An 18,670-nucleotide genomic window follows, 5' to 3' on the forward strand; every position below is an offset into this window, starting at 1 on the left:
CTGAATTGGATGATTAGCCACTAGCACTGAAATTTTATGTCGAAGATTCGAAACCTGAAAGCTAAAATTTGAGATTGGAAACGAGATTTAAGATTTGAGAAACGACTATGAATTCGGGCCTAAACGACCATTTACTCATTGGTCAGAAACTACAACGCGAAATAGGCGGCGTCCTCTCCAACTGGCGCCGACATCGTTTCGTTTATATGGCGGATATCGAAAAAATGTTTCGACAAATTAAAGTGCATCGCAACGATACCGATTATCAGCGCATCGTTTGGCGGCCAACACCAAACGGTCCCCTCGTGAACTATCGTCTCCTCACAGTGACCTATGGTACAGCGTGCGCACCTTTTCTCGCGAATCGCGTACTTCTACAATTAGTCGACGACGAAGGCAAAGCTTTTCCCGACGCAGTCGACATAATACGTCACTCGACTTATGTGGACGACGTCTTGTTCGGGGCAGACGATCCCAAAAAGGCGCGAAACATTCGTGCACAACTCGTCGCGCTTTTGCAACGCGGGGGATTTAATTTACGCAAATGGGCAGCAAACGATCCTGCTCTGTTATCCGACCTTCCCTTTGCCGAACATCAACTCGCGATCGACCTCTCGAAAGAAGATTCGGTTGTCTTAAAAGTGCTCGGCATCACCTGGCTTCCTAAGGAAGACGCGTTCAGTTTCCACGTGACAGACATATCAAATGCGCGAAGTACAAAGCGAACCGTTTTGTCGCTCATCGCGCGACTTTTTGATCCGCTCGTTTGGGCCTCGCCTGTCATTATTCGAGGGAAAATACTTATGCAAGATTTATGGCTTGTTAAAACTGATTGGGACGACGCCGTTCCTCCGTCAATTTTCGAGATTTGGAAAACATACTGTCGCAAACTTCCCAAACTCTCCGCTTTAAGAATTCCGCGCTGGATTGGTATAACGCCATCTCACCGCGTCTCTGAACTACACGGCTTCGCGGACGCGTCGCAACGCGCTTACTCCGCGGTCGTTTATTTACGCGTACTGAATTCACCTACCGACATTTCGGTGGCGTTGCTCGCAGCGAAATCTAAAGTCGCACCGTTGAAAACCGTCACGATCCCGCGGCTTGAATTAAACACTGCAGTATTACTTGTCTCCTCGAACATGTCAAACAAATTTTCCAGTACGATAAAATCCCCGTGCACGGCTGGACGGACTCCATCGTTACACTCGCATGGCTTACCCAGCATCCATCGCGCTGGAAACCTTATGTGGCGAATCGGGTCTCAGAGATTCAAACAAAAATGCCGGAAATAAAGTGGCATCACGTCCCTACGCGCGATAATCCCGCAGATTGTGCATCGCGGGACATTTCCGTCGAAGAGTTTGTCAAACACCCACTTTGGTGGTCAGGCCCCTCGTGGCTCCGTCAAAATTCCGCGTTTTGGCCAAACGCACGACTTTGCCCATCGGAAGAACACATTGCCGACTCAAAATCCGTACTTCAAGAGCTACGTGTAACAGCGGCTGTACACGTCGCTCAAGAAGAAAAAACGTGAAACCTTCCCCTCCGGTTTTCGAGCTGGGGTAAACTCCTCCGAGTCACCGCTCTATTATTTTACTGGCCGCGAAAGGTTCGCGCGCGCCTGCGCAGCCTATCGGATTATCCATCCGCAAATCTCGCAGCAGACTGTATACAAGAAGCTCGCGAATTCTGGGTACGTCGCATTCAACAAGACAGCTTCGCCGCTGAAATCCGCGCGCTTCAATCGAACGCGTCTCTACCGCGATCTAGCACAATAAAATCGCTTAACCCATTCCTCGACGGAAAAGGCCAATTGCGTCTTGGCGGGCGGTTACGCCATTCGTTCCTCTCTTACGATGAACGTTTTCCGCTCAATCTACTCCGCAATCACGTGAGCGAACTAATAGTCGATCAAACGCATCACCGTTCACTGCACGGTGGACCACAATTAACGCTTCGACTTCTCCGTCAGAATTATTGGATCCTCGGTGCGAGATCAGTCGTCAAATCAAGAATAAATCGGTGCGTAACTTGCGTCCGAGAACGCGCAGTCACCGCAAGTCAACTCATGGGAGATCTACCTCCTCCTCGAGTCAATCCTTCGCCGCCATTTTCGCATTGCGGCGTGGACTACGCGGGTCAGTTTAAAATTATCCCTTATGTAGGACGGGGTCAAAAGGGCCGGAAATATTACGTCGCGTTCTTTATCTGTCTTGCAACACGCGCTGTTCATCTCGAATACGTCGACGACTGCGCGACCTCCGGGTTCGTAGCTGCCTTTCGTCGTTTCGTCAGTAGACGAGATCTGCCGACCGATGTCTACAGCGACAATGGCACGAATTTTCAAGGTGCCGACAACGAGCTTCGTCGCGCGTTTATCAGTACGATAAAAAATTCGGAATTGACAACAAAACTCGCCATGGACCGAATACGCTGGCATTTCATTCCCGCTTCCGCGCCTCATTTCGGAGAACTTTGGGAAGCAGGCGTTAAAAGTTTCAAGCATTACCTGAAAAGAGTAGTGGGCTCCCACACTCTGTCTCAACTCGAGTTCTCAATGTTATTGTGCGAAATCGAAGCATGTTTAAATTCGCGGCCCCTCGCTCCGCTCCACGACGATCCGGAGACTTTCGACGCGCTAACGCCGGGTCATTTTCTGATTGGGCGGCCCCTTCTGAGCGTACCCGAGCCCTCGCTGCTCGACATTAACGAAAATCGCCTCTCTCGGTGGCAAATGGTCCACGCTATGCGCGAACACGTATGGAAAGCGTGGGCTCGAGATTATCTACATACGCTTCAACAACGAGCCAAGTGGCAAACCACGTCCTCAGCACTAAAAACCGGAGCTCTTGTTCTCCTAAAAAACAAACTGCTCTCTCCGACGCGGTGGGAACTTGCGCGGGTGATCGACACCCATCCGGGTCCCGACGGTCTTATGCGCGTCGTTATCTTGCGAACCGCGAAAACGACTCTTAAGCGTCCGATCACGAAGGTGTGTCCCCTTCCTTGCGACGCGTCCAACGGTCACGCGTAATGTCAATAGCGACTTCCGCGTGTTACTCATTTAAGTTTAAGAAGATTTGCTTTTATTATTCGAAACTCGTCTTCAATGTCGGGCATCTTTTGTAAATATAGTCTTTAAGTTCGTTGGAAACTGTCGTTTTTAAACGTGTAATAATCTCAGGATCACATGGACGCAATTGATAGAAGAACCCGGAAAATCGTTTCGTCCCAGCCGGAACGAGGCGAGCGATATGTTTAGAATTCGGTGTAATAAAATAATTTAATGTCTCGCGTAATATTTCATATGCCGTGTTAAAGTTTCAAAAGAAAAACATAAACAACGAGCACCTAACGTTAGAACGTTCTTGAACGAATAGAGTCTCTCGCGCTCCGAGTGTGCGTCTTTCCCCGCTCGTCTCCGCTTCCCGCGGGCTTCCAAAACCGCACAAAATTATCGTTCAAAACAGTAGTCTTGCCACAACCACGAAAGCGATCAGTTCTCAGTTCTCGTTTGACTACAAATATTGCGCCAATGTACGCGTCTTCCGTGTGATCCACGGCGACATTAAACTATATAGAATTGGCTAACTTCTGTGCAAATTAATCTACCTGTGCCAGCCCTATTCGTTTCCCACACGCATTCATTTGACCGGCGAATTAAAATTATATTAAATTTGGTCCCGTGCAAATCGAAGGGCGCGTGCGATCATATATATATATATATATACAGGGTGAGCCATTTTAATTAACGCACGCAATTATTTCGGAAACAAAGCATTTTAGAGAAAAATGTTTCAGACAAAAGTTTTATGGTTTCGAGGGGGCCATAAGATGGTACCATTGGTTTGACCTTGAAGAGTCATTTGAAGGTCACGTGAAGGTCACTTCAATTTTTTTTAATGGAACACCCTATATATTTTTGCTCGCGTGGGCAATCTGGCATCACTGGACGTGACACTACCCAATGAGTACTGGGACCATCAACGTCATCCAAGTTAACAATACCGCTCTCGTTTCGTTGTACACCACTTATCGATAAATTATTGCACATGAAAATACCTCTAAAGAAAGGTGTGCACATACGTTTCGTTATTTGTTCCAATTGCACGTTAGTGGTCGCACCCGTAGGTATTTTTAACATTTATTCGACGTTTTTTTTTTTCTTAGACTTCTTCGTTGAGAATTCCTGTCCACGCTTGTATGGAGCGAGATAGTCTGCGACCTTTCATTGCGCGATTGTGACGCTGCATCTCTTCCAGCTGATGTTTGCGCCGCCTTACTAGTGTTTACCGCCTTTGCGATTCCCGTCGCACCGCCGGCCAAAGAACCGACAACTCCCAATAACGGTAAAAGTGGTAAAATACCACCGCGTTTCGCTACTGGAAGTATTCGTTTTTTCTTCTTCTTTGTTGTCGACGGCTTTTTCATCCCCATGCCGAGTTTTGTCTTTGCCTTGGCGGTTATTTTTTTCGCGATTCGTCACGTACATTTAAAAATTCTAACATGATTGCATTAAGAGCAGTCGTATATCGGCGCTTGGAAATTTTTGTTATATTCAGCTAAATCTTTGTTCTGGGGATGATGTTATCGCAGCCGTACATCGGCGCGACAAAAATTTAGAGAAATTGAAAATCGTATCAACAATAATCCCCTCTACAATTTGCGATACTACTATTTGAATTGATATTAATTCTAATGATCAGTATTGTATCAATCGCACGTGTTCACTGTTGCAAAGGTTCACTGTTGAAGAAATCAACATGAATTTTTCCGTTCCGTTTCGAAATGGCAAATCTCCACCGTGTAAGAAGCAAAAATGCGACACGTAAATTCCAATTGTTTTAAAAATTTTCTTATTTATTAAAATTTTTTAAATATTGGTCTAATTATTGATATTTTTATAGTATTCAGTCTCGTCGTACGACTCGTATACTTGGAAGAAGATACGCTCTAACCCCAACGTCGTCTAAGTATTTGGATATTCGAATAAGCGTTGGAGCTGTATCGTACGTGGAATTGGTTTGCGGCAATAATCGAGGTACTCAAATAGTATTGCCTTTTTCAACATCGAATTTGTTGATGCAGAAACAAGCAGACATTGACTGATTTCTATAGTCGACTGCTCTTCCATTATTGATCGGGGATCTAATGATCGAGGTGCATATTATGCATCAATCAAAAATTATAAAACTCACATTATGCGACAATTCTTTATATATAAAAGTACAGACATTATTACATTTATTTAATTTCGAAAATTGTATCGATTATATGCACAATTGGTTATATGAGAATACCTATCTCGTAAATGAAAAATTTAAACAATTTGAAATTGTTTTACAACGTAATAATATTACTACTGTATGTGATGCTGTAAAAACGATACACGAGAATGATGTCTTTAACAGCGAATCATTAATTAATTGCGAATTATTAACATGCGCTGTAAATGATATTCTTTACGATGCATGCAATAAATAAATTTTTTTATTCCATCTATGATTTTAATTCTTTCCTTCCATATGAATAAGAATATTGCATAGTCGATAATTTTGTCAACATGTTCCGTCAAAGATATAGAGAAATGCTGAGGTGGATGAGATGTGATGCTCTAGTTAGAAAGAGACAAGAAATATTAAAATATATAATGAAGAAAAGTCTGCGGCATTAGAATATCATTTCTTTCATTGTTCTTCCGTGTTTGGTTTTCTGTTTCGTTGGTCTTGTGTAATGGCTGAAGATGTTATTATCAACGATGATACGGATGATGATGATTACGATTATTGGATGGATCCAGTTGTGGCAGAGAGAATGGAGATAGAGAAAGAGAGGAGAGAGAAATGGAGGAAATTGTATGTGAAGGAAGAATCATTCAATTACTTCAATATGAACAACTTTCAAAGAAGAATCTGGAAACTTCAGTTGTTCAGTTTTTAAAGCATCAAAAGCTTGGCTTGGAAAAATCCCGCACAAATTGAGGAGATTTCTCCAATCTCGAGAAATACGTGCACAATCACTTAGAAAATGTGATACAAATTCGTGTATTCATGAGAAAGAGCCTAATCACACTACATTACGATGTTTTGGAAATAAACTACGTGAAAATCTCGAATTACTAAAAAAATGAAATTCGAAAAAGATGAGCACAAGAATATGCTACGGCAGGACTTGGAAATGTTGGAGGTAAAAATATTTTTGCCGATGTATAATAAATTTAAAACACTTAAAATTATTGTTTGATTTCAGCATTTACAAGAGTATATGAATGATCGATGAGAGGATAAACAGATATGCGAATCCAAACCTGCGTAAAATTACAAATTGAGCGTATTGCCCAATATAAAGATGAGTCATGGATAACATTGTAAATACTTTTTAATTTATTATATGTATATCATAAATATCTTAAAATAAATTATTAAATAATTTAGAAAAATAATGAAATTATGTATTTTTCTGTTTCAGAAGCGACCTTCCTCTTATAGCCCGACGCACCGTCCACATCAATATATTAATTATTTCACTTTTAAAAATTTTTATTATTATATATTTTACCATTATAATTTTATTGTTTTATATTTTATTATTATTATTATTAACACACACATACATACACACAAACACACACACAATTGTATATATACACACTTAAATAAATTTTATATTTTTAATTGTAAAAAAATGAAAAAAATGCAATTATTTACACACCTCTCCCTTGCGCTCTCTCTCTCGCGCTAATTGTAAGTCTTGCGATACCTTCGGCACGCGTCGTTGTTTTCTCGCGTTATCTCTTTCTTTCGCGAACATCTCGCCATCGTCTAGCATATCATCTAACAATAAGTCTAGTTATCTCTCTCTCTCTTTCGCATGCATCGTCTCGTGCTATCTCTTTTTTTCGCGAACGTGATCATCTCGCGTTATTGTTCTCTTCCTCACGGTCATCTCGTGATATTCGTTCTCTCTCTTGCACGCGTTGTTCTCGCGCTATCGTTCTCTCTATTTCGCACGCGGTCTCCTCGTGCTATCGTTCTTTCCTTCGTATGTGGTCGCCTTATGCTCACTTACCTTTGCGTCGTACTTCTCGCACCTATGCACCTTCTCTTTTTTACAAGGAGGAGAAATGCATTACGTACACCCCGACGTCGGGGATAATGTCGGACTCCTTGACCCTTAGGGGATGGCTAATCCCATAGGAGTGTAATACCAGGTATACCGACTAAAACTCCCCCTATTGCCAACTCTGGTCACCGTGACTGGCACCGAGAACCGCTAATGCATTACTTTCGGTGCCGGTCGACATGCGGCAATTAAGTCGCCCTTACTCGGGTCTATTGACCTAAAGTGGAGCGCAGGGCCCCACTCCTCCGTCCAGAAGGAGGGTTTGGTCCCGCACTCCGCCATTCACGTTGGGCGGAGGAATGTCCCCCGCTACTCCGACGTTTCCGCCGGTCCCTCTCTTTTCCCGGGGGGAGGTGCAACCCTCCGCCCCCAAGATGTGCGTGGCCGAGCGTCCCAGGTCCACGCACAGCGGACACTGCAGGGACGCCTCTCGACACCCACGCATCCGATGGGAGGAAGCGCCACATCTATAGCAGCGCCCCCTTCTGTTAGGCCCCTTGCAGGCGTCCACGGTGTGACCCACCGCAAAACACCTGAAACACCGCACGGGCCACTCTCGAGTCAAAACCGTCGATGGCCCGCGTGGGGCTTGCACCCGCGTGCGGCTGTTTTAGCCGCATTTCTCTGGGGAGCAAGGAGCGCCTTGGCGACCCCCTTATTCTCTCAGGGCTACCCGTGTACAGGGGCTTCCAAAAAGAGGTCCCCAGTACCGAGTCGACTCACACGGCGCGGTCAACCAGCCCTATCCTCGGCGCGCGGACCACGAGCCCAGTTGCGCCGGTGGATACTCTAGGCTGGGGTGTTCCGGCGGGCCGGTCCGGCCGGGGGTCTGCGGCTGAGCCCGCAGGAGACCCGGCCAGTTTATCCGGCCCGCTGTTGCCGCCCTTCCCACCTCGTGGGTGAGCCCCTCTCACCACTTGCGCGAAAGTCGCGCACTTCCTCGTGGGCACTAAAGCCCCTTCTTCCGCCTTGCGGCGGATAGGGGAAGAATTCACTGCTTTCAATTCCCCCCTTGCCTCCCTGCCCTTTCATAGGGGTAGGAGGCTTGCCCCCCCCCCCGGGGCCCCGAAGGTTCCCACTTTACCGGAGCCCCGGGAATGCAAGTCTCCGCACTTTTCGTTTTCCGCAGGCCGGGGTCCGTCCTCACAGCCACTTTCCTATAGGAAGGGGTGGGCATCCTGGGACCGGGGCCCACCTCAATTTTTCTCCTGGAGGAATCCGGGGGCCGAGACAACCGACACGATCCCCAGGCAACCCATCCAGGCAACCCATCCAGGAGCTGCTTGGCTTCTACTTTGAAGCTAATAGCGGCCCGCAGCTATCTGCCCATCATCACCGTCGTGAACTGACTGTCCCTGACCCACTCGGGATTCTCAATTAACTCAAGATCGGGGTCACTTGTCAGTTCCCGAGTTTATGCACACCAGGAACCGAGAGCTTCTGGAGGACTCCCAACGCGTCATCATGAGTAGTGCCAGATCCCCCCCTGCGCCCACCTGCGACGCCAGGGGTAGCCCGTCGTTTGATGACGACGGGGAGGGGGCCGGGACAGTACCCTCCCCCCACCCGCCGGGTCCTGGGAATCCGAGTCTCCCTGGGCCGGTATGTCTTTCTCTTTCAGGCGTATTCCCATGATGTTTCCTACTCTGGTGCACTCTTAGCGAGTGATCCTCCCCGCCTGACCCTCCCGAAGGTTGAACCATCGGTACTGCCACAGGCGGATCGACGGATCACCTGGACCTCTCCACCACGACAAGGTGGTGCACCGTCGGGAGGGACCCGTGCGCCTTCTTATATGACACCAATTCGCCGTCCCTGTCCCACGCTGACGCCATCCGTCTCACATTGTCCTCTTCACACACCTTTACACTACCGTTCTCTTTCCGCGGATCTCCTCCTCTTCGTGATTCCTTCGTCTACCGATCGCGTCGCAGATCTCCCTTCCCCGCGCGTGACATCACTTTGATATCATCAAGTGCATCAATAGCAAATTAAAATACGTGACAAGTCTTTTGATACATACTTACACTTTTCATACGGATATTGCGAACACCAGGCCTGATCATATTTAACTACCTATCCACACACATAACGAAATTCTCATTGATCAACTATGTCGTATTCAAACGCAGAAGCTTTGGATATGATGCTTATTTTAGCAATGTAGTGGTCAATTTAGAGCAGCTGCAAGGCGAGAACGATACCCACGATCGCGCTCATCACTCACACAATGTTTCTTCTCGCTTAACTAAACGAATTACCAATAAAAGTATTATTCAACCGAATCACAATAAAGGTGGACGAATTCGACGTCCAGTTAGGGACGAAAGGATGCCAGAGATTTTTGCGCCCTCTTTATTACATCCCTACAACTCATTAAGGCGTATAGAAAGAGATTCTGGTAATCGAGACGATCCGGCGTATTGTTCATGAAAACAAGCTACATCCGTACAGAATGAGTCTTCACCAAACATTGACGATTATCGATTTTAGATTCAGACTTAAATTTTGTAATAGGATATGACAACAACCGCAAAAATTTTATTTTTTGATGAAAGCACATTTAAAAGTGACGGCTTTGTAAATATTTGGAACTGTCGTTCCAAATGGACACAAGAAAATCCGCATTGGTTTCGAGAAATTGTCCATCAACACGTTTGGAAAGTCAATGTTTGTTGCGAAATTATTGGAAAATATGTTATTAGGCCGTTTTTCTTTCAAGAGAACTTAAACGATATTCGGTACGCCAATTTCATTCAAAATGAAATCCGCCCTTGCTTGAAAATATTCCTTTACAATTACGCCTAAACATGTTTTTTTAACAAGATGAATACCCAGCGCATACATCTAGAATTACTCGTGAACGATTGAATGATATGTTTCAAGATAAATGGATAGACAAATATGGCACATCATTGGTCAGCACGATCACCGGACCTGTGTTCTCGATTATTATTTGTGAGGAAGAGTAAAAGATCTGGTATACCGCGAACACCCTACAACAAGAGATAATATGATTCATAGAATACGCGACGCTATTCGTTCTCTAGATGCTGATGAAATTCTTAATGCAACAAATAATTTCGAGAAAAGAATACTTGCTTGTATTGAAAAAAACGGTGGATATTTCGAACATCTGACCTAATCTCATCTAACCATGCATCCACATCATGCACGCACGCACAAAATTGGACCTTTTTAGGATCATTATGTGTACAAATCCGACCGAGCAATCTTCTTACGGGGTACATCGAAAAGGGACACTTTTTTGGACACGTAACGATTGGACATGTAATATTGGACACTGCACGATTGGACACTGAACGATTGGACACTGCACGATTGGACACTGCATGATTGGACACTGCACGATTGGACACTGCACGATTGGACACCGTTCCACATGGGTTTGCAATATTCCACACGAAACGAGGTTCAACACACACACACGCGGGGGGTGCAAGGGACGCCTTCGGCCCCCTTCCCGCATCCACCCCGCCGGTAGCAATCGTGCAGTGTCCAATCGTGCAGTGTTCAATCGTTCAGTGTCCAATCATTCAGTGTTCAATCGTGTAGTGTCCAATCGTTACGTGTCCAAACGGGATGCGCCCCATCGAATAATGCGAATGCCGGCGGTACTGTAACTTTCACGCCTTATAACTCAAAAAGTACTTAATAAAAAAATATGTTATTATAGTGTTTTGAAAAGCTCTCGAGGTAAGCTATAAAAATATTGGTAATTATGCATGAAAGGGGCCCCCTTTCCGATTTGCTTTATTTTTAAATATGTTAGGGGAGATCTTCCCGAGTAATTTCGTATATACAATGTGATTCATTTTAATCTTAACAGGCAAATATTTTGAAAAATATGCGAGATACGAAAAAATGTTTCAGACAAAAGTTACATGGTTTTAAAAGAGACATAAGATGTCATTAATTTATCATAAGATGTCATAAGGTGTCTTTAATTTGACCTCAAATAGTTACTTGAATGTCACGTGAAGGTCACCCTCAATTTTTTAAATGGAACAGCCTATTTTTTATTTCATATTCTTGTAGCTTATCTCGAGAGCTATCCAAAACACTATAATTAAATTAGTTTTCATTAAGTACTTTCTGAGTTATGAGGCTTGAAATCGTTTCTTAATTTTACATAAACCGTAAAATATCTTGTAAAATATTCATTTTTCGATTACTTTACCTTAATACTTTTGTGTACAAAATAATGAGAGGAATCAATTGGTATAAAGAAAACACAGTTGTTTCGAAGAAAAAATATGTAATTTGCAATTAACAATTACATATTTTTTCTTCGAAACAACTATGTGTTTTCTTTACACCAATTGATTCCTCTCATTATTTTGTACATAAAAGTATTAAGGTAAGATAATCGAAAAATGAATATTTTACAGTTTATGTAAACTTAAGAAATGATTTCAAGCCTCATAACTCGAGATGTACCTAACGAAAAAATACTTAATTATAGTGTTATGGAAAGCTGTCGAGATAAGTTACAAGAATATATAATAAAAAATTGATAGTTCCTTTTAAAAAATTGAGGGAGACCTTCACGTGACATTCAAGTAACTATTTGAGGTCAAATTAATGGCACCATCTTATGTCTCCTTTAAAACCATATAACTTTTGTCTGAAACATTTTTTCGTATCTCGCATATTTTTCAAAATATTTGCCTGTTAAGACTAAAATAAATCACCCTGTATATATAAAAGTCGGACTCAAATAGTTTTGGAGATATAGGCTGAAAAAGGATAAAAATAATAAATACAAAAATAATTTTAATAGAATATATGTATTTGTAAACTTTGCTTTGTCTTGCAAAGTACATGCGGGGACGCCGCATGTTCCGCCCCCTCCCTACTGGGGGGCTCCACTTTCGGAAGATATCTTTTTTTTTTTATCTCGGTGGAGAAATCCTTTATGGATACCCGCCCTACCCCGGGGAGGGAGGGCGGATTATGTGAGACTCCCAGTCCGAAGGACTGGTTTACCCACTAAAACTCCACCAGATGCCTACTCGGGTATTTGGGGGAAGGACCGGGCTCGCCTAAGGCATTCCATCCGGACGTCCTCCCCCACCCATCCGACCTAACCTTGTGGGCGGACCCCGTTCAGCATGATAGCATACTGGGCCGGGTCCGCTCATGCCACCGCTTGCGTAGCGGCCCCTACTCTAGTTGTGGCGCGGAGGGGCATCACCTCCACGCCACGCCCCCCTCGGGGTTTCCGGGGGGCGGGGTCGGGGCTCGAGTCTCCCGCTCGAGCCCCGGGGTGGGCCCCCCTCACTTCCCCGGGAAGGGTTGGGATTCGGGCTGCACCCCGGGACTCTTTCTTTGGTGTCCCTCCAGGGGCGGGCTCCCTCTCTCTCCCGTAGGATCGAGATTCGGCCACGCCCCGGGAGGGCTCCGTCTCCAATCTCGGGTGCTGCTGCGGGGAGTTATTGCTCCCCGAGGCAGCACCCCCGACTCTTCTCGGCCGGGGGCGGGGAGGCCGGCTTACTGGGTCCCCGCCCCCTGTCGAGGTCATCCTCCCCCTCTATTCGTACGAGGGGGAGGACGAAGGGGGCTACGATGCCTCCGTCTTCTCGGAGGTGGTCCGATCGGCGGAGGCATCCGGCCCCCGTCTCCCGGCGGAGAGGGAGTTGCGCGGCGGCGATGACCTTTGCCGCGCCTCTCCCTCTCCCTCTCCGCGTTCTCCTTCCGCAGCATCACTTTGCCGCAGAAGGAGGACACGGCCTTCCATGCCTCCCCGCTCCCGACCATCGCTCTCACGATGGCCAGGAGCGAGAGGTCTGTCCCCACTGCGACCACTAGGTCCGCACGCTCGGCCGCCCACGCCGGACAAGCTTCCAGCGTGTGCTGCGCCGAGTCGTGCGGGTGGTCGCAGTGGTGGCATTCTGCGGTGCGCTCTTTCCCGATCCTGCACAGGAACTCCCCGAAACATCCGGAGAGCACCTGTGTCATCCGGTAGGTGATACCTTCTCGTTTGACCCTGTCTATCCATTCCGATAGACAGGGTCTTATGGCCTCGACGGTCCGTCTTCCCGAGACATTGGGATCCTCTAGGACGCGTGTCCATTTGAGGATCATGGACCGTCGAGCCTGGTCCTTCGCTATGCGACGGTGCTTGCCGGTGACGGCCACCCCCCAATTACGGAGCTCGCGGACCCTCCTGTACATAGATTCGTACATTTGGGCCGCGAGATCCAAGGGGGGCATACCCGCAAGCACCGTCGCCGCCGCGTGGCTAACCGTTCGGTAGCCCCTAACCACTCTGATGGCCATCCGCCGCTGAAGCCTGCGAAGCAGGTCTTTCAGTCGGCGAGTGGCCAAAACGTCGCCCGCCCAGACTGGGGCGCCGTACAGGGCCACCGAATTCACCTCCGCGGCATACTCGGCGCCATACTCGGCGAACCCTTCCGCCCGGTCCCCGAGGTTCGGGAGTAGCCGGCTTAAGGCCATGGCCATTCCCTCTACTCTCGGGGCCAGACGGCGGAAGTGCTCGCCGAAGGACCAGGTCGAGTCCAGGCGAAGTCCTAAGTATTTAATACTGTCCCCCACCCGGACCCGAGCTTCACCTACCCGGATGAAGGTCGGAGGCGGCGGCCCATGCGACGCATCGTGAAAGAAAACCGCTTCGGTTTTCTGGGCGCCACCTCCAACCCCAGGACTCTGATAGAGCGCACCGCGCACTCCAGGGCAACATTCGCCCTGGCGGTCGCTTCCCCCCTCCGTCCCCCGGACAGCATGATCGTATCGTCCGCATAGCAGACGACCGTGCTGCCGGGGGGGGAGGGCAGATCGGAGGACACGATCGTATGCGAGGTTCCACAACAACGGGCCCAAAACTGAACCCTGTGGAACCCCGCACCCCACGCTCCTCTCTCTCACCTCCCCATCGCGGTCCACATACTCGAGAACCCTGCCCCGGAAGTAGTCCCTAATTATGGCGGTAAGATAATGGGGAACGCCGTGATAATCCAGCGCCCCCAGTATCCACCGCCATGGCAGGGTGTTGAAGGCGTTCGCTATGTCTAACGATACCGCTAACACCCCGCCATCCTCAATCTCGGCCTCCGTGATGGACCTGACGCGCAATATCGCGTCGATAGTGGATCGTCCACCACGGAAGCCGTATTGGTCATCACTTAAATCGGGACCAGTCCGGGACAGTTGCCGGACGAGGCGACTGGCGATGATCCTTTCTAGGATCTTGCCCGCCTTGTCCAGCAAGCAGATGGGGCGATAAGAGGAGGGTGAGTCCCCCGGTTTGCCCCCCTTTGGAATGAGGACGAGCTTCGCCCTCTTCCACTCGGGGGGGAAGCAACCTTCCATGAGGCACCTGCTAAGCAGGTGCCTCATATAATCCGCGATCTCTTTAGAGGCCAGGGTTCAGACCTTACCGTGGACACCGTCAGGGCCAGGTGCTTTCCTGGATTTGATTCTCCTGATGGCGTCCTTCAACTCGTCCTGGGTGACCTCCAGCTCGTCCTCCCACTCCGGACCGGAATCCGGAGCGGGAATGGGGTCGACGCCCTCTTCCACCGGGAAGAGGGACGTCACGATCCGATGAACGAACTGGGGGTCCAAGGTCTCCGTCATCGGGGTCGCCCCTCTTTTAAGTTTGTTCAAAACAATTCTATAAGGACGACCCCACGGATCCTTGTCCAGGGCAAGTACCAACTCGTCCCAGTCCCTGGCTTTTTCGCGGATTATCGCCCTTCTGAGGGCTTCTCTTACGGCCTTATAGATTTCGGCCGCCTCCTCGATTCTCGCAGCCCTGTGTAGAGAGTTCTTTGCCCTAAGGGCCCTGTCTAGGGTCCTTCTCGCCTGGACGGAGGAGCGCCTCAGATCGGCAATCTCCTCCGTCCACCAGTAGGCTGCTCTTTTAGGGGAGGGATGGACCCGGGGCATGGACGCGTTACACGCGTCAAACATAACTCCCCGGATCCATTGCACCTGCCCTTCAAGGCCCAACTCTTCTTCCCCTCTCGTCTCTCTCTCCCACATTGCTACGAGCATCGAGGATATAAAAGCCTCCTCGTCCACTTTCCTGAGGGCCCATCGTCGCGTTCCGCCCAGCGCTTCTCGGCGGCGGGTGAGCACTTCCCGGGGGGTAGGGGCGGAGACCATCTCTATGTATCGATGATCCGACAGAGTCTCGGCCTCCACCACCACCCTCCAGGACCTTATTAGGCGCGCGGCCGGGGGGTTTGCCCACGATAGATCGACTATCGACTCCCCCTGCGACCGCACGCAGGTGCTCCTCGTGCCTGTATTTAAGATTGCACAGGCCGAGTCCCGCCGCCCAGTCCGTCAAGGTTCCGCCCCTCGGGTCCAGCCGCGGGGAACCCCAAAGCGGTGACTTCGCATTGAAGTCCCCCGCAACTAAGACTGGACCCGCGAGGAGGTGATGCCCCCTGAGGCATGTCTCAATCGCATCCAGCCTCCCCGCGAATTGGGCGAAATCCAGGCGCGGAGGCAAGTAAACGCTTACCGCGACAATGGACCCCCATCTAGCCGCAACATATCCCTCCCCTGCCTCGATGCGCGTGCATGGAGGGGGGATTCTGTCGCTCTTCGCCATGTGATCGCCGCACCGGGACACCATCCACAAACGATGATGAGTGGTTGATTCCGGATACGGCTCGGCGACGATTCCTAGTCCGCAATCACGCTCCGCCAGGGCCTGCGTGCGGAAGATATAACCTAACCCAACCCGTGTGGAAGTGTGGAATATTGGGATCTGACATGGGGGCGGAGCCTATATGCATACGTCATCAACATGGCGCCGAGAAGCCCATGCTTAATATAGTGTTGTTATGAAACAATGTGATATTTTATTGATTATGTTAATTAGTATGCAAAGCATTTGTCATTGGGCTGGTACAAATCCAGCCCAAAGAAAATTCGTTGAGGGTGAAAGGGTATTTCAAGCAGGGCATATAATTAAATGCGGTAAAAATATACAAAACTGCAAGAGTGATGTGGTTAGCTTTACTGCTTTATGCTTGCAAACGTCTAGTCTGAAAGAAAATCCTCATGAAATTAATGGAAAAGTGACGACAAGTGGAAAAATTGTATTTTGTACATGTTCATGCAAGGCCGGTTTAGGAGAAAAATGTAAACATATCATAACCATTCTACTGTACTGCTACCAGTAATTTCAAATCTCAAGCTAATGTTTATACTTGATACTCTTTGAAATGCATGTTATCACTTATATTTAAATATATATACAGGGTGACCCATTTTAACTTAGGCAGCCAAATAACTCGAAAAATAAGCACACTACGAAAAAATGTTTAGAATCAAAATTTTGTCATTTCGAGGGGGACGTACAATGACGTTAAAATGAGCCCCCCCACCCCTCCCTCTGGGCGGTGAGGGGGGGCAAGTTTGAAATCTTAAATGGGAACCCCTATTTTTTATTGCATATTCGGAATCTTTGGCTAAAAACACATACAATTTGTCTGAAACATTTTTCTCGATTCATGATAGATGGCGCTGTAATCGACGAAATTCAATTTCTTCGATTTCTCTTACTGAGAACCCATGCTTACGATTCTGCAATAAATTAACAATAAAAATACCACGTTTTCATTGTTAATACTCGAAATTAGTCTTAAAACAAACTTCTCATTATTTTTTATTACTCATTAATTACTTCTCAAGAAACTGCTTTTAGCGTAACCTGCCCTTTAGGCAACTTGAATGGTCCAAAGTACCGAGACATTTTGGACTTTCCATCTGATGGAGTTCCTCTAAGTATCCCTCCAAAATTTTGTCCATTTAGTGCCAAAGTCACAAGTGTTTATGTATTTTTTTAACATTTGTACTCTGATAAAATTCTGGTAAAATGGCAAATTATACGCCTACTGAAGTAGTCGATATTCTTATAACCTTTGGCGAATGTGGTAGAAATTACAGACTTACTGCCCGTACTTATGCGGAGCGATTCCCAAATCGCCGCCATCCTACTGATCAACAAATTATAAACATTGAAAGGAGATCTCGTAATAATCCACTTCATCGCGAAAGGCGAAGGAATAGACTTCATAATAATAATGACCCTAGATTGCTCGCAGTTTTGGCTATGGTTCATCAAAATCCCCATATTAGTACCCGTCAAATAGAACGAGAACTGGGAATCCCTCAAACTACGGCACATAGATTGTTACGATCAGTCAATTACCATCCGTATCATATTACTCTGATACAGGAATTAAGTGAGGCCGACTACGTACTCAGAGTACAATTTTGTAGATGGGCTCTTGAGATGTTAGATCAGAATCCAGATTTTTTTAGTAATGTTTGTTTCAGTGATGAAGCAACATTCATCAGCAATGGTAGTCTCAATAGGCATAATTGCCACTATTGGTCACCAGAAAATCCACATTGGTATCGTGAGGTGCTTAATCAACATCGTTGGAGTTTATATGTATGGGTAGGCATTTGCAATGGCCAAGTCATTGGACCTCATTTTTTTGAACGTCCAATTAATAGTCCAATGTATTTAGAATTCCTCGAAAATGATTTGCCAGCATACCTAGAGAATGTTCCCCTTGCAGTTAGACTAAATTTATGGTATCAACAAGATGGTGCTCCTGCTCATTATGCTCGTATTGTACGGATGTTTTTGAATCAAAGGTTCCCAAATCGGTGGATAGGGCGGGGTGGACCAGTTCTGTGGCCTCCGAGATCACCGGATTTGAACCCCCTTGATTTCTTTTTATGGGGATACGTTAAAGATGCAGTGTATAGTAAAGCTCCAACGACAAGATTGAATATGATGGAAAGAATAAGAAGAGCTTGTGAAGCTATAACTCCTTTAATGCTAGAAAATGTACAACGTAACTTTCGCTGTCGATTACTGTTATCCTTAGAAAATAATGGTGCACACTTTGAGCATCTCCTCCATGCGGAGAGAGCTGATAACAATGCAATCTTGCCTTAACTGGTTGGGTCACCACACGACCTTGCCTTCACTGGCTGGGTCACTACTTGACCTTGCCTTAACTGGTTGGGTCACCACATGACCTTGCCTTCACTGGCTGGATCACCACACGACCTTGCCTTCACTGGCTGGGTTACCACACGTTCAAGCACCCCGAATTGTGAGAGGCGAGGGGACTCACGTTAATCAAGCACCCCGAAGGGAACAGAAAACTGCTACGTCCACGACGTTGTTCCTGGGTTACGCTAAAAGCAGTTTCTTGAGAAGTAATTAATGAGTAATAAAAAATAATGAGAAGTTTGTTTTAAGACTAATTTCGAGTATTAACAATGAAAACGTGATATTTTTATTGTTAATTTATTGCAGAATCGTAAGCATGGGTTCTCAGTAAGAGAAATCGAAGAAATTGAATTTCGTCGATTACAGCGCCATCTATCATGAATCGAGAAAAATGTTTCAGACAAATTGTATGTGTTTTTAGCCAATGATTCCGAATATGCAATAAAAAATAGGGGTTCCCATTTAAGATTTCAAACTTGCCCCCCTCACCGCCCAGGGGGAGGGGTGGGG

The 18,670-nt window shown here is 46.9% G+C and overlaps 2 protein-coding genes across 2 annotated transcripts; both read left to right on the forward strand.

Annotated features, from left to right (window-relative positions):
- Positions 1 to 107: 107 nt before the first annotated feature.
- On the forward strand, positions 108 to 1,295 carry LOC145976622 (uncharacterized). Its single transcript, XM_083107851.1, has one exon. The coding sequence runs from the start codon at positions 108 to 110 to the stop codon at positions 1,293 to 1,295; it is 1,188 nt and encodes a 395-aa protein (XP_082963977.1).
- A 776-nt stretch (positions 1,296 to 2,071) lies between these two features.
- LOC145976623 (uncharacterized) lies at positions 2,072 to 3,037 on the forward strand. The gene has a single exon (XM_083107853.1). It carries the CDS (start codon positions 2,072 to 2,074, stop codon positions 3,035 to 3,037), a length of 966 nt encoding a protein of 321 aa, XP_082963979.1.
- Positions 3,038 to 18,670: the final 15,633 nt, after the last annotated feature.

The sequence above is a fragment of the Camponotus vicinus genome, unplaced genomic scaffold, assembly GCF_025532165.1.
Source record: "Camponotus vicinus isolate PSW18456_S1 unplaced genomic scaffold, iyCamVici1.0 SCAF_9, whole genome shotgun sequence".
Classification (NCBI taxonomy): Eukaryota; Metazoa; Arthropoda; class Insecta; order Hymenoptera; family Formicidae; genus Camponotus; species Camponotus vicinus.